The sequence below is a fragment of the Anomaloglossus baeobatrachus genome, chromosome 4, assembly GCF_048569485.1.
Source record: "Anomaloglossus baeobatrachus isolate aAnoBae1 chromosome 4, aAnoBae1.hap1, whole genome shotgun sequence".
Classification (NCBI taxonomy): domain Eukaryota; kingdom Metazoa; phylum Chordata; class Amphibia; order Anura; family Aromobatidae; genus Anomaloglossus; species Anomaloglossus baeobatrachus.
Window position 1 is genome coordinate 625,476,902 of NC_134356.1, and position 26,029 is coordinate 625,502,930.

General features: G+C 51.6%; 1 protein-coding gene across 2 annotated transcripts in view; it reads left to right on the forward strand.

Annotated features, from left to right (window-relative positions):
* The window catches only part of ADGRL1 (adhesion G protein-coupled receptor L1), a 551,629-nt gene that overhangs the window by 353,694 nt on the left and 171,906 nt on the right, over window positions 1–26,029 (forward strand). For both annotated transcript variants that reach the window (XM_075346318.1, XM_075346319.1), the window contains exon 3: window positions 1,019–1,232. In XM_075346318.1, the coding sequence (XP_075202433.1) occupies window positions 1,019–1,232 (214 nt within the window). The remainder of the gene's footprint in view (window positions 1–1,018; window positions 1,233–26,029) is intronic.

Genomic DNA, 26,029 nt, shown 5'->3' on the forward strand with positions numbered 1-26,029 from the left:
CTCTGCCTCTAGCTCCTCCCTCTGCCTCAAGCTCCTCCCTCTGCCTCTACCTCCACCCTCTGCCTCTAGCTCCTCCTCCTGCCTCTAGCTCCTCCCTCTGCCTCAAGCTCCTCCCTCTGCCTCTAGCTCCTTCCTCTGCCTCTAGCTCCTCCCTCTCCCTCAAGCTCCTCCCTCTGCCTCTAGCTCCTCCCTCTGCCTCAAGCTCCTCCTTCTGCCTTTAGTTCCTCCCTCTGCCTCTAGATCCTCCCTCTGCCTCAAGCTCCTCCCTCTGCCTCTAGCTCCTGCCTCTGCCTCTAGCTCCTCCCTCTCCCTCATGCTCCTCCCTCTGCCTCAAGCTCCTCCTTCTGCCTCTAGTTCTTCCCTCTGCCTCTAGATCCTTCCTCTGCCTCTAGCTCCTCCTTCTGCCTCTAGTTCCTCCCTCTGCCTCTGCCTCTAGCTCTTCTCGCTGCTTCTTGCTCCTCCTTCTTCCTCTAGCTCCTCCCTGTATCAAGCTCCTCCCTCTGCCTCTAGCTCCTCCCTCTTCCTCTAGCTCCTTCCTCTGCCTCTAGCTCCTCTCGCTGCTTCTAGCTCCTCCTTCTGTCTCAAGCTCCTCCCTCTGCCTCTAGCCCCTCCCTCTGCATCTAGCTCCTCCCTCTTCATATAGCTTCTCCATCCTCCCGTCATCATAGACTCTCAACAGCACCAACTGCCATCCCCTATCTCAGTAATGGGAAAGTCTTCACTGAATACAGATTTTGGGCTCCAGGTTCAGAAAATTAGGAAGGAGAAATCTGCAGTTGAATTTTAGAGCCTAAAAGCATAATTTTTTTTTCTCTTGAGATACATTATACATATTCTAATAAATGGAGTTGAAAATGATGTTTCAGTTGTAGAAAATGTCACAACTTTCTAACACTGACTAAACCTGTTTCCTCCCCAATCCACTATTTGATCAGGAGCCCAGGCTCTAATACTCCGCCGCATCATTGCTTTAGTTTGTTTGCATCAGGTCACTAACGCATTTTGATTTTTCCTCCAGGCTTGAGTCGAGCGGCTCTACCATTTGGGCTGATGCGGCGCGAGCTGGCATGTGAAGGATATCCCATTGAGCTGCGGTGCCCGGGCAGTGATGTCATCATGGTGGAAAACGCAAACTATGGGCGTACGGATGACAAGATTTGCGATGCTGACCCCTTCCAGATGGAGAATGTGCAGTGCTACCTGCCAGATGCATTCAAGATCATGTCACAGAGGTGGGTGTCGTAATTATTTTCTATGTATGCCTATGAATGGAGACAAGATGGAGACAAATTTCTTCTTTTCTTATATGATGCAGCTTTTATGTACTTGTAGATGCAGCCCTTTATACACTGGGGCAGGCTCGGACTGGCCCACCGGGGAACAGGAGAATTTCCTGGTGGGCCCCTGTGCAGGAATTGGTCACCTAACACCTTATATGAGTAGTAATTGCCACAATACACTTGATTTATCGTGTACCGACAATGGCAGCATCTCATCATTTATTTATCAAACTGCCAATTTAATTACCGTATTTTTTTATAACATGCACTGGAATATAAGACGCACCCCAAATTTAGAGAAACAAAAGGTAAAAAACGGGGTCCGTCTTATAATCCCGTGGTTTCTTACCAGGGGGGCGGCCTTCGGTGGTGGAGCAGGTTCACGGGAGGCAGGGGCGGTGATGGAATAGGGCGATGCTGCGGGCAGTGACATGGGTGTCCCAGATGCTCGCTGCGGGCACTGTTAAGCAGTAACTTCCAGAAACTGTAGGAGGTGTGAGCTTCAAAGAAATGGCGCCCGGAGTTGGTGCTTATGACGCGCCCACAGGGTCGTGGGCTACTCGTTACCGGGCCGTGGCTCTCCTCCTGGGTCGCTGCGGTAGCTTGGCCCGGTTCTGTGACCCTGGCTGTGTCAATAAAGCTGGGGATGGGGATGAGGGACGTAGTTGTTCGTGACGCCACCTGTAGTATGCGGCCAGTTATTAGCCGCCGCTGCGGATAGTCTCTCTTTTGGGGCAGATGGTGACGTAGCTCGGGTGTTGCAGCTCTCCATAGGTAGAGCTAGGCCCTAGGGAGGATGATGGTTGTAGTAGTCGCCTATGGTGGAGGGGCGCGAAGTTGCGAGCGCCGGCAGTGATGGGACGACACAGAGGGTACAGTTCAAGTTCTTTTACTCACTGGTAGTGTCGCGGGCGGGGAGGAGGGTGTCAGCGCACCGCGCTCACCCCTTCTGCTCGGGTCCGGCAGCTGCTCCTGGTGGCTCGAGCCGTAGGCCGGATCCCGGGGTTTCTCGAGCGACACTCCTCGCCCGTGAGTGAAAGGGGGGTGTTGGGTGTGGGGATTGTTATAGTTCGTGACGCCACCCACGGTTGTGGTGATTGCACCACCGCTGCTTTGGATGGGGATCCCGGGGATTGTGATGGGAGCAGCCAGGTGTTGGGTTGCCCCTCCGTGGGTAGGGGTTGGTGATCCCGGGGCCCGGTGAAGAGATGTAAAGTGTAGGGCCTGGAGGGCGCAGGGACGCGGGGGCAGCGCTGTGCCTTGCGGCACTATGGTACTCACTCAGCCTGAGACTTGGACACAGTTTGTACGGTAAACCAAACGGCTGGTAGGACGGTCCCACAGACGGCTGCACCTGCACTCCCGGTAGGTGACGGTGATGTCTCTCTTCCTTGCACCTGTGTTGACTGATGGTAGCGGTGGATTCCCTCCGGTTACCCGCTCCCCGACTGCAATCTGGGCCGGAGGAGCTCTACACTTTGCCCGCAGGCGCTGGCCCTGGGGAAACTGGTGCCCTGGCGGTGGCGGTGTCTCCCCTGTAATGGTCGGGCTGTTGCCGTCAATCGGGACTTGGCTGCTGGGGGATCTACGTCCCCTTCACTGACGGATTCGGCAAATTGGGCGACTCCTAGCCTTGCCGGGGTCCGAGAGGCCCCTGCCCTGGTGCTGACTGTCTTTCGGAACACTGCTCCAGACCACCGGGCACACAGCCAACGGGGTCCTTCCAGGAACTTCCAAACGGTCCCCCTCCGGACAGTCACCGCCGTCGCTGACCTTGCTGTTCTAGCCCTACACACAGCTGGGCTCTCAGGCTTTGCACTCTCTCTGCGCTGTCACCACTTCTTGCTTTCCTCCTTTTTCACTTCTCTTACTTTCACTTCTTGTTGTTTACTCTTACTTTTGCTCCTCACACTTGCCCTGCCTGGGCCTTCTCACTCCTTCCACTTCCTCCTCCCTGAGCTTTCTGCCTGGTACTTCCTGCCTCCAGAGTTGTGAGCTCCTTGGTGGGCGGAGCCAACCGCCTGGCCCACCCCCTGGTGTGCATCAACAGACTCCTGGAGGAAGGCAACAAGGATTTCTGGTTAGCAGATGTGCCTACCTGGAGTGTGGGGTGTGGTGGTGTTGTGACCTGTGTCCCCTGGCTTGCCCAGGGCGACACATTCCCCCTTAGCAAAATGCAGACCGTCCGCGGGCTGCCGTCCTACACCGGTTTTATTTTTCTGTAAAAAGGGGATAACAGGGTTAAACATATATACATTTCAATAACTTCTTCCCAAGACGGGAGGCACATTTTCTTTTTAACGTTTCAACGGTATACGGTCACGGTTTCCGCTCTCTCCCACCCAAGTAACCTGGCCCTGATGCTGCCCCTAAAGCCCAGGCAGCACCCCTTGACCCACAGTCCAGCACACGGTACCCGAGCGGGATCTGTCCTTCCCTCCAGAGGGTAGCCACCGGTTCCTTTGGTGGCTGGGCCCTGGCCTGCTCTGCTCAGGGCCCTCCCTCCAACCTGCCTCTCCGGAGGCGGCATTGCGGAAACGGTAACGGTACCCAACATATTTACAAGCCACTAACGTTTGTGGTTGCCCTGCAGAGTTCACGGGCTTGTCCATGGATAGTTCCCATGCATTTTTAAACTTTAAACGGTCCCCACGGGGACAACGGTGCCGGCTCCAGCCGGTTGCAAATCACACGGTGAATCAGGTGAAAACTCGGATAATCATTTTTCATCATCTTTCAACTTTGGCAAACTTTCAAACTTTTTTAAACAAGCAACAAAGTCGTGGTCCCAACGGGGACTGTGCAGCGGCACTCCGCTGCCTTTTGCGGCTCAGCAGTCCATTCTCACTCGCGGGGCTCTAGTGCCACCTTCACACGGTGCACCGCTCTGGACCCCAATGGTAGCTCGCTGCAGGCGATCTTCTTCCATATTCATGCGGGCATGCACATCCGCTCTACACCCCTCTCGGGCATCGATCTCCCTGCGCAGCTGCTGTTGCCGCCGCTCCCAGCCGGGAGTACTTTCTGTTTGCTCCGGTTCAGCGTGTGCGGGGGACGGACCCAGCCAGAGTCCCTCCGTGTCGGCTACGACCGGCACCTTCAGTAATGAGGGACCCCGCTGTGACATGGCCTCCTCTGCCTCCTGGCAGCTGCATCCCCGCCGTGCCTCCGGTGCATCTTTGCTGACGGGCTCAGCCTTTGGCTTCTTCCATAGAAGCGGTTCAGGGTGGTCATGAGCTTCTGCTGCTGGTCGGTCCGCCGGGGCGGATTGGCAGGGTACCGCTACCGGTGGTGGTGGTAGCGGGCCTAGTGGCGGGGCAGCAGCAGCTAACGCGGGTAGCGGGAGAGGCAGCAGGGTGAACGGGTGTAGGCCGGGCCCCTCAGCCGCAGCGGCCGATCCCTCGGGAATACAGGGACGTGGGTCTCTTACCCGTTCCTCCAAATCTTCCTCCACCTCGCATCTCCGCATAGCAGCCACCACTTCCACCATGTCGGCCTCCCACTCCTCCAGGAGGAGCTGCATACGGACCTGCAGACGGCTGCTTAGCTGGGCGGTCCGGACTTCCACCCGCGCCGCGATGCCAGGCGCGGGGACCACGGTGTTGTTGGTCGGACTCAGCATCTTTAGCAGCGGCTTCTTCCAGGAACCAATAAATGGCCGCAGGGTCCTGGCGTCCCTGCTTCCACAGCCGCGCTCACATGCGGCCAGCCGCCATTTCGTCCCCCTTAGCTCTTTCCGGCCCCTCCTCTCTCGGGGCGGGGTTTTGGCCTTCGCGCCTCTACTGCTCGAGAAGACGCTCGAGCGGGAACTTTTCGCGCCAAAGATGGCGGCTTCTGAAATTTTTCTGCCGGATACCTCCGGCGGTAACAAGGCGCACCTCTACCAGACGGCAGAGCGGTAAGATCCTGTTCGTGACGCCAAGTTGTCGCAGGCGGGGAGGAGGGTGTCAGCACACCGCGCTCACCCCTTCTGCTCGGGTCCGGCAGCTGCTCCTGGTGGCTCGAGCCGTAGGCCGGATCCCGGGGTTTCTCGAGCGACACTCCTCGCCCGTGAGTGAAAGGGGGGTGTTGGGTGTGGGGATTGTTATAGTTCGTGACGCCACCCACGGTTGTGGTGATTGCACCACCGCTGCTTTGGATGGGGATCCCGGGGATGGTGATGGGAGCAGCCAGGTGTTGGGTTGCCCCTCCGTGGGTAGGGGTTGGTGATCCCGGGGCCCGGTGAAGAGATGTAAAGTGTAGGGCCTGGAGGGCGCAGGGACGCGGGGGCAGCGCTGTGCCTTGCGGCACTATGGTACTCACTCAGCCTGAGACTTGGACACAGTTTGTACGGTAAACCAAACGGCTGGTAGGACGGTCCCACAGACGGCTGCACCTGCACTCCCGGTAGGTGACGGTGATGTCTCTCTTCCTTGCACCTGTGTTGACTGATGGTAGCGGTGGATTCCCTCCGGTTACCCGCTCCCCGACTGCAGTCTCGGCCGGAGGAGCTCTACACTTTGCCCGCAGGCGCTGGCCCTGGGGAAACTGGTGCCCTGGCGGTGGCGGTGTCTCCCCTGTAATGGTCGGGCTGTTGCCGTCAATCGGGACTTGGCTGCTGGGGGATCTACGTCCCCTTCACTGACGGATTCGGCAAATTGGGCGACTCCTAGCCTTGCCGGGGTCCGAGAGGCCCCTGCCCTGGTGCTGACTGTCCTTCGGAACACTGCTCCAGACCACCGGGCACACAGCCAACGGGGTCCTTCCAGGAACTTCCAAACGGTCCCCCTCCGGACAGTCACCGCCGTCGCTGACCTTGCTGTTCTAGCCCTACACACAGCTGGGCTCTCAGGCTTTGCACTCTCTCTGCGCTGTCACCACTTCTTGCTTTCCTCCTTTTTCACTTCTCTTACTTTCACTTCTTGTTGTTTACTCTTACTTTTGCTCCTCACACTTGCCCTGCCTGGGCCTTCTCACTCCTTCCACTTCCTCCTCCCTGAGCTTTCTGCCTGGTACTTCCTGCCTCCAGAGTTGTGAGCTCCTTGGTGGGCGGAGCCAACCGCCTGGCCCACCCCCTGGTGTGCATCAACAGACTCCTGGAGGAAGGCAACAAGGATTTCTGGTTAGCAGATGTGCCTACCTGGAGTGTGGGGTGTGGTGGTGTTGTGACCTGTGTCCCCTGGCTTGCCCAGGGCGACACAGTAGCACTCTGCCGTTAGAGTGCGGGGCTACGCTGTGATGGGCACCTTCCAATCCAGGATATTTCGGAGGTCAAGGCCGGTGTTTCCTTCTGTGCATCACCTTTCGACAGTACCCCTCCACCCCCAGCTCCTGGGGAACGGGTCACAGGTGCCTTCTGCACTCTCCGCGAACCCTGGGATCCCCCTTCTTTCCTAAGAACCCGGGTCGAGTCTCCAGCTCCAGCCCACGGGCCCTGAACTATCTGTGTTTTTGCTTGCTTCTCTCTCTCTCTGCGACCTGGCGCTTGCCGTGCCCGGAGATGACTGACTGTTGTGTGTGAGATGGCTCCTAACTACCCCTGTTGGTGCCCTACCTCCCGGATTCCTGAACTAGTGGGCAAGTGGTCCCATTCCTTATGATGGCCACCCCAGCACCTACCCTAGCCCAGTCCCAGTGGAAGAGCTCCCGTGTTATGTGTTGGATAAATGTTTTGGTGGTGGTTACCGGTGACGACTTCCTCCATATCCGCGATGAATACTGCACCTCGGGTGAGGGGCAGTACCCTCTGGCACCTGAATCGCCAAATTTTTGGGAGGAAAAGTGCGTCTTATAATCCGAAAAATACAGTATATGTAGTAGCTGAACAGTGGGCCCTAAATTCCATATCTCTGGAGGGCCCTTGTCACCTCACACTGCACTGGGGGGGACAATATATTGGTAATGTGCACAGCGTCCTATGTAGACGCAGCCTTCAGTCTATTTCTCACATATACACTGTGTCCTGATGTCTTATCCAGTTTCCTGTTTATTATGTATATGCTTCTTTTCGTAAAAGCTTCTAGCGTCAGAAGCCATTGGATAAAAGGAAATTGTATGCTATCTGCAGAAATGGCCTTTCTAACAAGAGTGCTTCCATGTTATAATAGCCGTCTGCCATTTGTCACCTTGAAGGGCCCTCTTCAATGCGAACAATACCACGGCTGATGTATAATTTACATAGGCGGATAATTCCTTGCAAATAGCTTGTGTGTGCAGTTACTTGAAAATTGCTTGGAATTCCTACAATAAGCATGTAACGCGATCCGATCTGCAGCCCCATCGCTGTCTCGCTGCTGACCGTTGCTCCTTTATGGTAAAACTGAAGACCTTCACAGCACGGGGGGCAGCTGGAATAACGAGCATTATCCTCCAGAAATAACGGCTCCTGAGTTGTCAACTTCTATCAGTCTGCAATAAATTTATATATAGTATTTATGGTAAACTTGAGTGACTGACAACCAATATGGCCAACATAGCACAATGGAAGTTGTCACCCAGCTTCATGGAGGCTCCAATAAAAAATCCACACGTCTAGAAATAACAAAAATATATCACCTTTGTAGCTCAGGAAGGTGACAACCCGGTCACGGCGCAGACTAGGGAAGAGTGCAGCATGAGCCGAAACACACGACAAGAGTAACACCACAACTAACAAAGGGTACACCGGGGACACTTTTTACAATGGTGAGTCCTAGGACTAGTGAGAGGGAAGATGGACACCTCTTCCACTTACCTGCCGCTGTACCCTGCACTCCTAGCCAGTCCCTATACAGGTTCCTCACCTGGCGCTGAGAAAGAAGCTGAAGCCCTGAGTGACCCTACAATAGTCCCTGGCTAGGGAGTGGGCAGGTAAGGGATGCTAGCCCCACCACTGCACTAGAACAACACACTAGGGAAGGAAAACAGGCAGGGGAAAACCTGTGTTCATTGTCACCGCCTCAGATGATCAGAAGTCCAGTCATGCGTACTATGAAGCTGGATGTACGCATCCCAGAGAGGTCTAGTGCATATGACCGAAAGTGCCGAGACTTCTGATCATGCGCACTGACCCTAAACCTGCTATCTGAGGAGGTGACAACGGACATTATCGCTACGGCAGCTTCACATGCACTCACCTGTCCTGCGGCCGTCGCTCTGGCCGGCGACCCACCTCCTTCCTAAGGGGGCGGGTCATGCGGTGTCACAGCGACGTCACACTGCAGGCGGCCAATAGCAGCGGAGGGGCGGAGATGAGCAGGATGTAAACATCCCGCCCACCTCCTTCCTTCTCATAGCAGCCGAGACGCAGGTAGGAGATGTTCCTCGCTCCTGCGGCTTCATACACAGCGATGTGTGCTGCCGCAGGAACGAGGAACAACATCGTACCTGTCGCTGCACCAGCATTATGGAAATGTCGGAGACTACGCCGATGATACGATAACGACGCTTTTGCGCTCGTTCATCGTATCAAAAAGGTTTTACACACTACGACATCGCAAGTGACGCCGGATGTGCGTCACTTTCGATTTGACCCCACCGCTGCGATGTCGTAGTGTGCAAAGCCGGCCTTAAGCTGAATAGTTGGTAATTGGGAATCATGCCGGTGTAAGAGTGGTAAGACTAAAGGGCCATCTGAGGAGGTGACAACGGACACAGGTACGCACATCACCGCCGATGACACTGGGTAATGGGCATTGTATAACATGTTCGCACTCCTCTGTGGGTGTGCTAACATGCTAAGAGGGCGGTCTAGTCGGGGGAAGTAACGCCATTGTGACTAGTCCCCGCGCTCATTAGCATATCATAAAGGATATTTAAAAATACTTTTTCTAAAGATCTCTTTATCTACGCTAGTGTATACAGGGACAGTTAGGCAGGGATTAGCAATATGCACCCAGGGCTGCTCGTGGTTCTGGTGCGTATTGGACCTGACAGGTTCACTTTGATCATTTTTTGAGACTTTTCAGCACCAAATATCACAAATGCTTTGAAATTTTGCAAAAAAATGCACCAAATTGAAAATTTTTCCAGAAACCTTACTCCAGGCAGGGACCGGAGGGAGATCTGCCACACAATGCTACACTTGGTGACATTCGCATTTCGGGAATCTGACTAAGGCTACGTTCCCACCATCGGTGTTTGTTGCATTTTTGATTTTGTGTTCTTACTGCCTTTTTGACTCTTTTTTGGCATTTTTTTGCCTCTATTTTGGTATTTTGTGCATAAACCCCTTCACCACCCGGCTAGTCTCTGTTTTTGTTTTTTTCCTCCCCTTTTTCCAAAAGCCATTCATTAACAGACGTGATACTCTGCACCTGAGCTATAGAAGGTTTCTACAGGTGGATGCAGGGAACGAGAGAATGAAATGGTTTTCATGTTCAGCACAGCCGGCACACGTAGGGTTAAGCCGTGTTGAGTTGTGTGTCAGGATAATGGTTTGTGCGAGTCTCGGGGAAGTGCGGGTGGTTAGGGATTATTATGCTGTATGGGACACTGGCAAAAATAGCTTGTTGATGTTATACAGATGTTTTGCAGCGGAGAAAACAAATTGAGATGATCTGCAGCTTAGAGACGCGGCGCGGGGCTGTGATGTCTTACAATCTTCTACTTGGGTTGTGACCAAGATTTTCCATTGCAGATGTTGGAGGCTCTGGAGGGGTCACATAATTACAAGAGCAATGATCTGCAGAGATTTGATCAAAAAATGGGGTAACATGCGCCGTATGAGCAAAAATCACGGAGAAATGGGTGCGATAGTCTGCACGGCTTGTCTTTGTCTTGGAGGTTTAGTGCTGTGATTCTTGATTACATATTGATCCAGTTTAATCGTCATTAGAGGGTCATAGTTTTTTGTTTCTCGTTTTTTTTCAGTTCATTTAAGGACAAATTGGACACATAAGAGTTAGGGGTACTTTGCACGCTGCGACATCGCAAGCCGATGCTGCGATGTCGCACGCTATAGTCCCCGCCCCCGTCGCAGCAGCGATATCTTGTGATAGCTGCCGTAGCGAACATTATCGCTACGGCAGCTTCACATGCACTCACCTGTCCTGCGGCCGTCGCTCTGGCCGGCGACCCACCTCCTTCCTAAGGGGGCGGGTCATGCGGTGTCACAGCGACGTCACACTGCAGGCGGCCAATAGCAGCGGAGGGGCGGAGATGAGCAGGATGTAAACATCCCGCCCACCTCCTTCCTTCTCATAGCAGCCGAGACGCAGGTAGGAGATGTTCCTCGCTCCTGCGGCTTCATACACAGCGATGTGTGCTGCCGCAGGAACGAGGAACAACATCGTACCTGTCGCTGCACCAGCATTATGGAAATGTCGGAGACTACGCCGATGATACGATAACGACGCTTTTGCGCTCGTTCATCGTATCAAAAAGGTTTTACACACTACGACATCGCAAGTGACGCCGGATGTGCGTCACTTTCGATTTGACCCCACCACTACGACATCGCAGCGGTGGGGTCAAATCGAAAGTGACGCACATCCGTGATGACTTGCGATGTCGTAGTGTGCAAAGCCGGCCTTAAGCTGAATAGTTGGTAATTGGGAATCATGCCGGTGTAAGAGTGGTAAGACTAAAGGGCCATTTACGCGCTGCGACATCGCTATCGATATATCATCGGGGTCACGGTGTTTGTGACACACATCCGGCGTCATTAGCGACATCGCAGCGTGTGACAGGCTGGAGCGACCTTAAACGATCGCAAAAGGGGCAAAAATCGTTTGTCTGAGAGAGGTCGTTTATTTATGAAAAATCGTCTGGTGAGTAGCGATGTTGTTCGTTCTTCCTGCGGCAGCACATATCGCTATGTGTGACACCGCAGGAACGCCGAACATCTCCTTACCTCCGTCCACTGGCAATGCGGAAGGAAGAAGGTGGGCGGCATGTTCCAGCCGCTCATCTCTGCCCCTCCTCTGCTATTGGACGGCTGCCGTGTGACGTCGCTGTGACGCCGCACGAACCACCCCCTTAGAAAGGAGGCGGTTTGCCGGCAACAGCGACGTCGCAGGGAAGGTAAGTCCGTGTGACTGGTGTTAGCGATGTTGTGCGCCACGGGCAGCAATTTGTTGTGGCTAGGTCCCTAAACCGTCAAGATACCGGGTGACTTCTACTGGTGCAGGACTCTAGTGGCCAGGTCCCTAAACTGTCAAGATACCGGGTGGCTTCTACTAGTGTGTGACGCCCCTGGACTATTCAGGGCGTCACAGGGTACTGCACTTCCTATTCTTTAGTGCAGTATTCAACCCCTCATGGTTCTGGGTTCCCAACCTATGGTACTAGGAAAAAAATAAAGGTTAAATTTTAATATAATCTCACTGGTGCTATTTCCCAACCTATGGTACTGCCTCCATCAGCATCCAAAATCCCAACCACACGTCACACCACACTCTGTCAGGCACACCAGTGGGATGCCTAGCTGGAATAGGGCCGCCCACCTCTGGAAGACTGGTGGGAGGGAAGTAGACAGTGAAGTTGTAGCCGTCGAGAAGTGAGGAGCTAGGGAGTGGTGGCTCCCTGTTTGTGACAAGTTGGGTCGCAGATGGTGGTCTGGGCCCGGAGGAGTCGGAGACCCGGTCGCAGGGTATTGAGGCTGGGTGCCTAACCCTGGTCTTGGAGACAGGAGGCATCTGAGTTTAATAACCGGTCCGGGACCGAAAGCACACCGGGGTACAGGACCCTAGGTCGGGGAGTAGCTTCAGGCAATCTGGCAATTCACCTGCGGAGGATAGTGACTTTATAGACTGTCTCCAAGAAACTCAGAGATCACGGGCACTAGCGCAACAAGGGGGATAGGGCTTTCCAACCCATGCAGCCCAAAGAAATCCCAAGCGTGAGCCCTTGAGAGCACAGCTCCACTACCAACAATGAGGGAGCGTTGAGCTTTAAGCCAACTTTAAGCCAACGGGCCACCAGAACACTTTGAATTTGTGCAAGGAGGCAGGCTCCGGATCACCTGGCAGTACTACAGGGGACGGATATCCAGATGGGCTCCCCCAAGAGGGCAGCGGCACCCAGAGACTTGGTTTACCTCGTTGTCAGCGTCTGCTTTGCAGTCGCACCATCACCGATGCTACCTGAGTGAGTACATGGTCCTGCCCTGCTTCCAACCGGCCCTGCGCACCCCCGCTCCACCATCATCCAGAGTCCCGGGGCTTCCCTTACCCATGGAGGTAACGTCATCTGGCTGCTCCGCTCCATCTCCCCCGGGTACTCCCATTGGCAGCGGCGGTACTCCCTTACCGCGAACCACGGGTGGTGTCACGAACTCTCATCACCTGTAAATAGTACCCCCTTTTACATTTGAGTGGCCGCAAGCCCCCGGGTCCGGAGACCCTCGAGCCACGGCAGCAACCCTGGATCCGAGCGGTTCGACCGCTGCAGGGGCGGCACAGGTGCAGAACTCTAGTGGCCAGGTCCCTAAACTGTCAAGATACCGGGTGATTTCTACTGGTGCATGACTCTAGTGGCCAGGTCCCTAAACTGTCAAGATACCGGGTGACTTCTACTGGTGCAGGACTCTAGTGGCCGGGCCCCTAAACCGTCAAGATACCGGGTTAATCTCAACTGGCATGTGAACGTAGTCAGCCGAGTGAGAAGTTTGTGATAGAAGTCTGGGTAAACAAAGCTTTACTCCTGCCATTATGGGACCCCTTAGGAGATTGTACGTGGGAATGAAGGAAAGGAAGGTGACCGTCACGATGTGTGCTGTAACGTTGACCTGGGTTGCACTGGGACTCACCAGCCAAGTTAAATCGGACGCAACCCAGTGGGAAGTTTAACTGTGTCTCATAATGTTGTGCAAACCGATAACGTGGTGGAAGATAAGTGCCCGTTATCTGAAACGTAAAGCCGTGAATGAGAATGTACCGCACAGTTAAGAGTTATGGTTTAAAAAGACTTGTTGATCTGCTTGTATGTGTGAGTCATCATCCGGTCCTGGCCAGCCGACACGAGCGGCAGTATGCGGCCTGCAGGGGTTCCCAGCCTACACAGCGAAAGATCACATACCCAGCCAGGTGTTTCATATAGTACAGAGGGGCATCCGGAGTCAATCCCTCACCCTCAACTACTCTACACCGGATTCACACGAGTGTATTTCATAGGCCATATATGAACCACAATGCCCAGACTGACCACAGATCTCCTGACCTGAACTTATAGCCTCATAGACACATATGACGCTATGAGTTTAAATTGAGGAACCCTTTGCCAGACTGGCATAGCGGTCTGTATACAGACCAGGAAATACACTATTGTGAACCCGTCCTTAAATTGTTAATCTCAAAAAATTAAGTAATTGGAGAGGGGACAAGATGCTGATTGCTGGGAGTTCAATGTTTTGGATCCCACCCTTGAACACAATAAGGCTCTAAACCTCAAGAATGGGGCTCTGCAGCCTCGGCCTGAATGATGTGTAGGTGCACATTGCACCATTCATTGTCTACTGGACTGACAGTGCATGTTATCAGCACATCCGCTTATACGGGGCGATGCGCTGCCGATAATAATGATTTTTATGACAAAATACACAATCCAATCATCAGACAAACTTTCTGCCCATTTGTAGGGTGTCTATGATCAATTATTCCCACCATTTGTCGTTTGCGTGCTGGGCAATCATATACAGTGCTGGCCAAAAGTATTGGCACCCCTGCAATTCTGTCAGATAATACTCTGTTTCTTCTTGAAAATGATTGCAATCACAAATTCTTTGGTATTATTTGTACCGCCCCGTGCTCGGCATCCGAGCCACTCGGATCCGGACCTTCAGTTGGTGGCTTGAGGGTCTCCGGACCCGGGGGTCTCACCGTCACTTCAACTAAAGGGGGGGTTGTGGTTTGGGATACGTAGATGTACGGCCGGAGCCGTGTTAAGTTCGTGACGCCACTCACGGGATGTGGTGAAGGTGGACACCACCGCTGCAGTTACGAGGCACCCGGGGGAGATGTTCGGCAGCAAGTTGTTAACCCCTCCGTGAGCAGGGATGGTGGCCCCGGGACCCGTTGGGAGTGTTTGGTGGAGCAGGGAGATGGGCAACCGGAGGGTGCTGTTGTACTCACTATTAGTAAACACACGAGTCTCTGGTAAACCAAGGTGATGGTGGTTGGTGCCCGCAGCCGGCTGCAGTCTGGTCCCCCACCCGGCTGGTGGTCTCTGTATTTCTCCCGCACCTTTGTTGGATGGTGGACTGCCTGTGCTTGAAACTTCAGGAGTCCGCTCCCGGCTTGTGGTCGCCTAAGGAGCCCTTTGCCCGCAGACATTGGCCCGTGGGATCTCTGAGCCGTGGCGGTGGCTTCTTATAACCCTCGTTGGGCTGTTGCCTTCAGTCGGGACTTTGGGTGGGACAGGACCTCTAGTCCTGGCCGCAATCAGTTAATTAGCTAGCCCCCAGTAGCATCTGGACCTAGCTTCAGGGTCTGAGTACCCCCCTTTTGTGCTCCGGTTTCCGAGTCGGTTCCCTGGGTCGGTACCGGCGAGCTACAACCCTGTCCTGGTCCACCTCAGTTCCACCGAGCCGTCTTCCCGGCTCCTGCAGACAGAGGCCTCTGTATGCCTCCTAGCCAAAGGTACCAGGGCTCCTACCCCGGCGCCTGCTCAAATTGGTTTCTCTCCTCTGCTGGAGCTGCACACAGCTCCAGCCCACACTCCTCTCCAACTTGAACTCTGAAACTGTTCTTTTTACTTTCCTACCTCAGGCTCCCTGAACTCCTCGGTGGGCGTCTTCCAACCATCTGGTTCCGCCCCCTGGTGTGTCCATCAAGCCCTGAGGGGGTGACTAGGGTTTAAGTGTTTGGCTGTATGTGACCTATGAGGGACAGGTGTAATGCGGGGCCCTATTTGTGACTACCTAGCCCGGCCATGGCGTCATATTATTAACTTCATTTATTTTGCTTACAATGAAAAAACACAAAAGAGAATGAAACAAAAATCAAATCATTGATCACATTTTACACAAAACTCCAAAAATGGGCCAGACAAAAGTATTGGCACCCTTAGCCTAAAGGGTGCTTACACGCTGCGATATCGGTAACGATATATCGTCGGGGTCACGTCGTTAGTGACGCACATCCGGCGCCGTTACAGACATCGCTGCGTGTAACACAACTGAGCGACGATCAACGATCCCAAAAATGTGAAAAATCGTTGCTCGTTGACACGTCGCTCATTTCCTTAATATCGCTGCTGCGACAGGTACGATGTTGTTCGTCATTCCTGTGGCACCACACATCGCTATGTGTGACACCGCAGGAACGACAAACATCTCCTTACCTGCGTCCACCTGCAATGAGGAAGGAAGGAGGTGGGTGCAATGTTCCGGCCGCTCATCTCCGCCCCTCCGCTTCTATTGGACGCCTGCCATGTGACGTCGCAGTGACGCCGCACGAACCGCCCCCTTAGAAAGGAGGCGGATCGCCGACCAGAGCGACGTCGCAGGGAAGGTAAGTCCATGTGACGGGAGTAAGCGATGTTGTGCGGCACGGGCAGCGATTTGCTCATGTCGCACAACCGACGGGCGCGGGTACGCTCGCTAGCGATATCGGTACCGATATCGCAGCGTGTAAAGTACCCTTAATACTTGGTTGCACATCTTTTAGCCAAAATAATTGCGAACAACCGCTTCCGGTAACCATCAATGAGTTTCTGACAATCCTCTCCTGGAATTTTAGACCATTCTTCTTTGGCAAACTGCTCCAGGTCCCTGAGATTTGAAGGGTGCCTTCTCCAAACTGCCATTTTGAGATCTCTCCACAGGTATTCTATGGGATTCAGGTCTGGACTTATTGCTGGTCACTTTAGTAGTCTCCAGTGCTTTCTCTCAAACCATTTTCTAGTGCTTTTTGAAGTGTGTTTTGGGTCATTGTCCTGCTGGAAGACCCATGACCTCTGAGGGAGACCCAGCTTTCTCACACTGGGCCCTGCATTATGCTGCAAAATTTGTTGGTAGTCTTCAGACTTCATAATGCCATGCACACAGTCAAGCAGTCCAGTGCTAGAGGCAGCAAAGCAACCCCAAAACATCAGGAAACCTCCGCCATGTTTGACTGTAGGGACAGTGTTCTTTTCTTTGAATGCCTCTTTCTTTTTCCTGTAAACTCTATATTGATGGCTTTTCCAAAAAGCTCTACTTTTGTCTCATATGACCAGAGAACATTCTTCCAAAACGTTATAGACTTGAATGGGTGGGTGCCATCCAATTTACGGAGGAAACTCGTGCATGCTGCACTGTCCCATTGAGTATGATTGACCAGAGAACGATCCATTTTTAACGGATAGCACTCAGACCGAGAATACGGTCCTGTGCATGTTACAGTGGTCATGTTGGAGTTTGAACTATCAATCACATCATCTCAGATCCATTTACTCAGGATCAGGTGATCATCCTCCCTTAAAGGTGCACTTAGAGGGCCAACAATCAGTGAACGAGCATTCGTAAGAATGATATTTTTTGACCATCGACCCATTTAAATTTGACAGCAATCACCACCTGATGAATGAGTGAAACGCTTATTCGTCGAGTGATCGGATCATTTATGCTAGGATAAAATTAATTTTATCAGCAGCACATCACTCTGTAAACAGGGGATCTGCTGCCGATAACGTGTACTGTACGGTGACAGAACGGTCATATTAAAAATCAGTCTGTTCCCATCAGTCTTTGTTGGCTCGTGTATATTCTGGATCCAGACTCGTCATGCTCCATTAGGCCTCATTCAGACGTCCGAATCTCATGTACACGTTCCATCTGTGAACACATTGCTCGGTGTAAACAGGATGTGCTGTCGATGACGTGTACTGTACGGTGACAGAACGGTCATATTAACAATCAATCTGTTCCCATCAGTCTTCGTTGGCTCATGTATATACTGGATCCAGACTCGTCATGCTCCATTAGGCCTCATTCAGACGTCTGAATCTCATGTACACGTTCCATCTGTGAACACATTGCTCGGTGTAAACAGGGGATGTGCTGCTGATAACGTGTACTGTATAGTGACAGAACGGTCATACTAACAATCAGTCTGTTCCCATCAGTCTTAGTCGCTTCGTGTATATTCTGGATCGAGACTCGTCGTGCTCCATTAGGCCTCATTCAGACGTCCGATTCTCATGTACACGTTCCATCTGTGAATACAGTGCTCGGTGTAAACAGGATGTGCTGCCAATACCGTGTACTGTACGGTGACAGAACGATCATATTAACAATCAGTCTGTTCCCAACAGTCTTCGTTGGCTCGTGTATATACTGGATCAAGACTCGTCGTGCTCTCTTAGGCCTCATTCAGACGTCCGATTTTCATGTACACATTCCATCTGTGAACACATTGCTCGGTGTAAACAGGAGATGTGCTGCCGATGACTGGACTGTATGGTGACAGAACGGTCATATTAATCAGTCTGTTCCCATCAGTCCTCATCGCCTAGTGTATATATTGGATCGAGACTCGTGCTCCATTAGGCCTCACTCAGACGTCCGATTCTTATGTACATGTTCCATCTATGAACACATTGCTTGGTGTAAACAGGATGTGCTGCCGATAACATGTACTGTACGGTGACAGAACGGCCATATTAACAAACGAGTCTGGATCCAGTATATACACGAGTCGATGAGGACTGATGGGAACAGACTGTCGTGCTCCATTAGGCCTCATTCAGACGTCTGATTCTCATGTACATATTCCATCTGTGAACACATTATGGTTTGTGGAGCTGTTCACATGTCCGTGTTTTTGGGGGGGGGGGGGGTTTAAAAAAAAAATCCAAGGGTACATATCCACTTTTTATTGGGTTTATGAATGAAAATTACCCATACAAGTCTATAGATCTGTGACAGATGCGCCGCCTGTAACATTGTCATGAACAGGAAAAGCTTTGGAATTTATCTATCTGTATATTATTTTTTCCGTACACAACAATCACTGATGGTAAAACGTAACATCTGAATGAGCCCTTAGGCCGTGTTCACACGATACATCCCGGATTTTCTCAAAAGGCTGTAAAAAAAAACCCACAAAAACTCCAAAGCTTTGATTTTACCGCATTTCTGAGGGAAAAAAACCCATCTAAAACACATTGTGTGAACTCGGCCTTGGAATAAATGTTTTATTATTATGTGAACGGTGGTGTGGTGCAACGCTCTGCAGATCTCTGAACAGAAGAACAACTGTCTCCGTCGTCTAGGCAGTAATAGTCTGCAAAAGCCAGCGGAGTATGACTGTGCAGATCTGCCTGCGCTGTCACATCCAGCAGGCAGTAAGGGGTTAGCAATATGTTGCCCTCCAGATCTGGGATATTCTCCTGACGCACCGCTATTTAATGACACCTGATCTCGGCTGATGCAACCGCGGAGGCCCCCCTGACGCGCAACCATCCTGTGTACACACCGACACACATTGTGATACACCAGCGCTGCCTCTAGTGCACAGGTACAGACACTGCTTTACACAACTACAACTCTTAGCATCCAGCTTCTGGTTGCTCCACTCCTATAATGGCTGGATTGCTGCCGGCTGCCCGGCCTGGTCTATATAAAGCCGCGCTGATCTGCAGTTACTCCCATCGCAGACATGAACGATGCTGCAAATGTAATGTCCTGACCTTTATTCAGGCCCATACAATATGTGTACATCCGGCGAGGAGAAGGAAAGGTCTCCGCCGGATAGCAGACAACATAAACATAATAGGGCCGGGTGCTCCAGACAGATCCCCTACACGAGGGCACGCGCCTCGCCTGGCAGTAGTCTCTGCGGTGGGGTGGGACGCAGCATGGATCAAGGGAACATGACGCCTATCCTTTCCTATCCTCATGAAATACAAATACCGGAACCTTTTATTTCTTAGAACTCTGCGTTGAACTGATCCTCTGTTGTTCCTACTAGGAATTTTAAACAAATTGACAACTGATTGTGTCTGACACTGGCATCCCTGATTGGACGATCTAAGGGGTTAACCTGGCATGTCACTGTCCACAAGGATGAACCTTACACCTTAGATCCCAGTCTTAGGGGTACTTTACACGCTGCGACATCGCTGCCGATATATCGTCGGGGTCACGTCGTTAGTGACGCACATCCGGCGCCGGTAGCGACATCGCAGCGCGTAACACAAATAAGTGACGATCAACGAGCGCAAAAACGTGCAAAATCGTTGCTCATTGACACGTCGTTCATTTCCATAATATCGGTGCTGCTGCAGTAACGATGTTGTTTGTCGTTCCTGCGGCAGCATACATCACTATGTGTGACACCGCTGGAACGACAAACATCTCCACCGGAAAAGGAGGAAGGAAGGAGGTGGGCGGGATGTTCCAGCTGCTCATCTCCTCCCCTCCTTTTCTATTGGGCGGCGGTTCAGTGACGCTGCTGTGACGTCGCTGTGACGCTGAACGAACCGCCCCCTTAGAAAGGAGGCGGTTCGGCGGTCACAGCGACGTCGCAGAGCAGGTATGTGCGTGTGACGCTGCCGTAGCGATAATGTTCGCTACGGCAGCGATCACCAGATATCGCATGGACGACGGGGGCGGGTGCTATCGCGCTTGACATCGCTAGCAATTGCTAGCGATGTCGCAACGTGTAAAGCCCGCCTTAGGAGTACTTTGCACACTACGATATCGCAGGTGCGATGTCGGTGGGGTCAAATCGAAAGTGACGCACATCCGGCGTCGCTGTCGATATTGTAGTGTGTAAATCCTTTATGATACGATTAACGAGCGCAAAAGCGTTGTAATCGTATCATCGATGTAGTGTCCGACATTTCTATAATGTAGCGGCAGCGACGGTATGATGTTGTTCCTCATTCCCCTGCGGCAGCACACATCGCTGTGTGAGAAGCCGCTGGAGCGAGGAACATCTCCTATCTGCGTCACCGCGGCTCACGCCGGCTATGCGGAAGGAAGGAGGTGGGCGGGATGTTTACGTCCCGCTCATCTCCGCCCCTCCGCTTCTATTGGCCGCCTGCCGTGTGATGTCGCACGACCCGCCCCCTTAGTAAGGAGGCGGTTTGCCGGCCAGAGCGACGTCGCAGGGCAGGTAAGTGCGTGTGACGCTGCCGTAGCGGTAATGTTCGCTACAGCAGCAATCACAAGATATCGCTGCTGCGACGGGGGCGGGGACTATCGTGCTCGGCATCGCAAGCATCGGCTTGCGATGTCGTAGTGTGCAAAGTACCCCTTAATCTTTCATCTAGCCAAATCAGATCTCATGCTTTGCACTGATGAGGGGTAATATCCCGAAACACTGTATCTGCAAATTGAGATGGCAAGGCTTGTTAGAGGGTATATATTGACTTTTAGGATTGGTACTTCCAATAGGTGGCGCTAAAGTTCAAGTCCTCTTCCTTTCTGAAAGTATAATTTGCAAATTTAGTTTGGAAAAGAAGCCTTTAAGTCTCCTCACACTGGCATGCCACAACAGGCATGTCACTCTCCACAAGAAGAAAACTTACCCCTTAGATCCCAGTCTTAGCCTCTCACCTTGCCAAATCAGATCTCATGCTTTGCACTGATGAGGGGTAATATCCCGAAGCACTGTATCTGCAAATTGAGATTCTGGTTTAGCTTTTATCCTAAGTCATACGGCAAAACTTGCTAAATGGATGATATCGATTTTTAGGATTGCTACTTCCAAGAGGTGGTACTAGAGTTTAAGTCATCTTCCTCTCTAAAGAGGTAATTTGCATATTTCAATTCCAAGAGGAGCACTGCAAGACCTTTAAAGGGAACCTGTCAGCAGAAATTTCGCCCAAAACCTAAAAGATTCCCCCTCTGCAGCTCCTGGGCTGCATTCTAGAAAGGTCCCTGTTATTATTGTGCCCCATGTGAGACCAAAATAAAGACTTTATAAAGTTGTACCTTTTTGTATTCAGATTCTGTAAATGTGACATGGGGGCGGGCTCTCTGGCGTCCGTTATTCTGCCTCCTGGTCCTGTATGCCTTCCCCCATCACTCCTTTCCATAGCTGATGCACCGCCCACTGCTCCAGCCATCCCCGCGCATGCCCAGTGCCAGTCTCACGGGACTGAGCAGTGTGACCGCTGGTGACGTGTGCGCAGGCAAGTGATTATGGGCGGGACTGTGACTGTTATCAGCAAGTACCCGCCCATAATCTCGTGAGCGCGTAAACCTCACCAGCGGTCACTGTGCTCAGGGTAGTGCTAGACTGTATGGGCTGCTTCCAGCGATGACGTCCCTTTTGTCACGTGATAGTATTTTGAACACGCCCCTATCACGTGACAAAAGGGACGTCATCCCTGGAAGCAGCACAATAATAACAGGGACCTTTCTAGAATGCAGCCCAGGAGCTGCAGAGGGGGGATCTTTTAGGTTTTGGGCGAAATTTCTGCTGACAGGTTCCCTTTAAGTTTCCTCACACTGGCATACCATACCAGGCATGTAACTCTCCACAAGGAGAAACCTTACCCCTCAGATCCCAGTCTTAGCCTCTCACTTAGTCAAATCAAATTCCATGCCTTGTACTAATGAGGGGCAATAACCCAAAACACAGTGTCTACTAACTGAGATTTTGGTTTGGCTTAAATCCTAAGTCATATGGCAAGGCTCGTTAAAGTGACGATATTGACTTTTAGGTTTGCTACTTTCAATTGGTTGTGCTAAAGTTCAAGTCCTCTTTCTCTCTGAAGAGGCAATTTGAATATTTAGTTTCCAAGAGGAACCCTGCAAGGTCTTTAAGTCTCCTCACACTAGCATGCCACACCAGGCATGTTACTCTCCACAAGAAGAAATCTTACCCCTTAGATCCCAGTCTGTAGCCTCTCACCTAGCCAAATTAGCTCTCATGCTTTGCACTGATGAGGAGCAATACCCCAAGACACAATGTCTGCAAATTGAGGTTCTGGTTTGGATTTTATCCTAAAGGGTGCTTTACACGCTGCGACATCGCTAAGAATATATCGTCGGGGTCACGGTGTTTGTGACGCACATCCGGCGTCGTTAGCAACATCGCAGCGTGTAACACCTATGAGCGACCTTAAACTATCGCAAAAGAGGCACAAATCGTTGGTCTGTGACACGTCATTCATTTACCAAAAATCATTGTCTGGTCAGTAGCGAGGTTATTTGTCGTTCCTGCGGCAGCACAAATCGCTATGTGTGACACCGCAGGAATGAGGAGCAACCTGCAATGAGGAAGGAAGGAGGTGGACGGGATGTTCGTTCCGCTCATCTCCGCTCCTCCGCTTCTATTGGACGGCTGCCATGTGACATCGCTGTGACGCCGCACGAACCGCCCCCTTAGAAAGGAGGCGGTTCGCCCGCCAGAGTGACGTTGCAGGGAAGGTAAGTCCGTGTGATGGGTGTAAGCAATGTTGTGCGCCACGGGCAGCGATTTTCCCGTGATGCACAACCGACAGGGGCGGGTACGCTCGCTTGCGATCTCGCTAGCGAGATTGCAGCGTGTAAAGCTCGCTTTAGTCTCTCACCTCGCCAAATCAGATCTCATGCTTTGCACTGATGAGGGGTAATATCCAGAAACACTATCTGCAAATTGAGATGGCAAGGCTTGTTAGAGGTGTAACGTTGCGCCCTGCAACGTGGGGGTTCCACTCGCTTGCAGCGGTGTGAGGTACCTTCAGCAACACACGTACACAGTCTCTTCATAGAAATTCCAGCAGTTTATTTAAAAACACTCAGCATAAACTGCCCTCAAACATAAACAATAAGTCCATAATGGAAGTTTTAGCAACTTCCCCTCTCTCTGGCTCCTGCCAGCGTACAACTCTAGCCAAGGTTCCTTCCAGCACCCAGAGCCCTCTGCAGACCCCTGTCTGTCTCTCCTCCTGGAGAGATTCGGCCCTACAGCCCTGGCTTGGCTGCACTCACCTCAGACTCAATATCAGAGCCTTGTGTTCAGCCTCCACACAGGCTGATACACCCAGAGCTCCCGGCTCTGCTCTCACTTGTTTCCAGTACGCACACACTGGAAGTCTGGAGCCAGTCTCTATCTAGACTGCCCTACACACACACTCAGAGCTCCCTGCTCTCACTTGTTTCCAGTCCACACACTGGACGTCTGGAGCTAGTCTCTATCTAGACTGCCCTAGACACACTCTCAGAGCTCCCTGCTCTCACTTGTTTCCAGTCCACACACTGGACGTCTGGAGCTAGTCTCTATCTAGACTGCCCTAGACACACTCTCAGAGCTCCCTGCTCTCACTTGTTTCCAGTCCACACACTGGAAGTCTGGAGCTAGTCTCTATCTAGACTGCCCTAGACACACTCTCAGAGCTCCCTGCTCTCACTTGTTTCCAGTCCACACACTGGAAGTCTGGAGCTAGTCTCTATCTAGACTGCCCTAGACACACTCTCAGAGCTCCCTGCTCTCACTTGTTTCCAGTCCACACACTGGACGTCTGGAGCCAGTCTCTATCTAGACTGCCCTACACACACTCTCAGAGCTCCCTGCTCTCACTTGTTTCCAGTCCACATACTGGACGTCTGGAGCTAGTCTCTATCTAGACTGCCCTAGACACACTCTCAGAGCTCCCTGCTCTCACTTGTTTCCAGTCCACATACTGGACGTCTGGAGCCAGTCTCTATCTAGACTGCCCTAGACACACACTCAGAGCTCCCTGCTCTCACTTGTTTCCAGTACACACACACTGGACGTCTGGAGCTAGTCTCTATCTAGACTGCCCTAGACACACTCTCAGAGCTCCCTGCTCTTGCTTGTTTCCAGTCCACATACTGGACGTCTGGAGCTAGTCTCTATCTAGACTGCCCTAGACACACTCTCAGAGCTCCCTGCTCTCACTTGTTTCCAGTCCACACACTGGACGTCTGGAGCTAGTCTCTATCTAGACTGCCCTAGACACACTCTCAGAGCTCCCTGCTCTTGCTTGTTTCCAGTCCACATACTGGACGTCTGGAGCTAGTCTCTATCTAGACTGCCCTAGACACACTCTCAGAGCTCCCTGCTCTCACTTGTTTCCAGTCCACATACTGGACGTCTGGAGCTAGTCTCTATCTAGACTGCCCTAGACACACTCTCAGAGCTCCCTGCTCTTGCTTGTTTCCAGTCCACACACTGGACGTCTGGAGCTAGTCTCTATCTAGACTGCCCTAGACACACTCTCAGAGCTCCCTGCTCTCGCTTGTTTCCAGTCCACATACTGGACGTCTGGAGCTAGTCTCTATCTAGACTGCCCTAGACACACTCTCAGAGCTCCCTGCTCTTGCTTGTTTCCAGTCCACACACTGGACGTCTGGAGCTAGTCTCTATCTAGACTGCCCTAGACACACTCTCAGAGCTCCCTGCTCTCACTTGTTTCCAGTCCACATACTGGATGTCTGGAGCTAGTCTCTATCTAGACTGCCCTAGACACACTCTCAGAGCTCCCTGCTCTTGCTTGTTTCCAGTCCACATACTGGACGTCTGGAGCTAGTCTCTATCTAGACTGCCCTAGACACACTGTCAGAGCTCCCTGCTCTTGCTTGTTTCCAGTACACACACACTGGACGTCTGGAGCTAGTCTCTATCTAGACTGCCCTAGACACACTCTCAGAGCTCCCTGCTCTCACTTGTTTCCAGTCCACATACTGGACGTCTGGAGCTAGTCTCTATCTAGACTGCCCTAGACACACTCCACCTAGGTTCAGAGACAGGATTGCTTTAACCCCCGGAGCCACACCCAAAGGTGGTAAGGAGTGTGTAATCAGCATCACACACCCTTCCATGGCTCTGCATGTAATGCAATCCTGTGGAACCACAGGTCCCAGCCAACTTCACATTGCAGAGCACCCCTGCTTCTGCAAAACATACCGGCCCTTTGTAATACAGCCGGTTGATACGTCACAGAGGGTATATATTGATTTTTAGTATTGGTACTTCCAATAGGTGGCGCTACAGTTCAATTTATCTTCCTCTCTGAAGAGGCAATTTGTATATTGATTGGACAATATGATACCGTGTAAGGAAATGGCAACACCCAGTTGTCAATTTATTTCTAAATTCCTATTAAGAATAAGAGAGAAATGTAGAGTTGTAAGCAAAGATGTTCCTGAATTGTTATATTACAGGGAATCAACTAAAACTAAAACAGACTTATAGGTAAAGATGACAGGTGTCCTTTACAAGGAATATGCCATCGAAAAATAACATACTGCTTTAATCAGGCCTTTATGTTACATTTATTGTTTATATATTTTTGGATTTTTTATATCACGATCTGTATTAAAAAAAAATAGAAATCTTGCAATTTTGAAACTGACGAAAAGGGCCAGACTAATACTCCCTGTTCTTTCAGGAAATGCACATGAGCATTAGCAACAATGAACTGACTCTGACCCTATTTTTCGTATTGAAGCATCTAATGAGTGTGTGCAAATTGAATTGTGGAGGGATTGGGGAGCCGGGTTAGCTATGACGTCACATTTTGTGATTGGTGGATCTTGTGTTACCTATCATTGTAATCCTGCCGCTGAGGATTATGAGACTTCTGGGTATTCAGAGTAACAAATATGAAGCATAAATCTAAAATAATCCTAGTGGTCAGTGTGAAAATTTAAAGATTTCTATTTTTTTTTTTAAACACAGTCTCCGTACACACTGAGAACCCTTCACACTCCACCAAAAATATCTATTATGCATGGTCAGAGAGGTACTCCATACTGATAACACGACCTATTAGTTCAGGGTTAACAGGGAAACAGCCCGTTGCCATCTTATGTCATGGAGAGTTCATTTTGTCAATGCATCTTTGGCTGGCTTTCTCATTTCGGCAAATGTGCCATGATATCATGATAAGTCCCATCTGGACGACCTCTT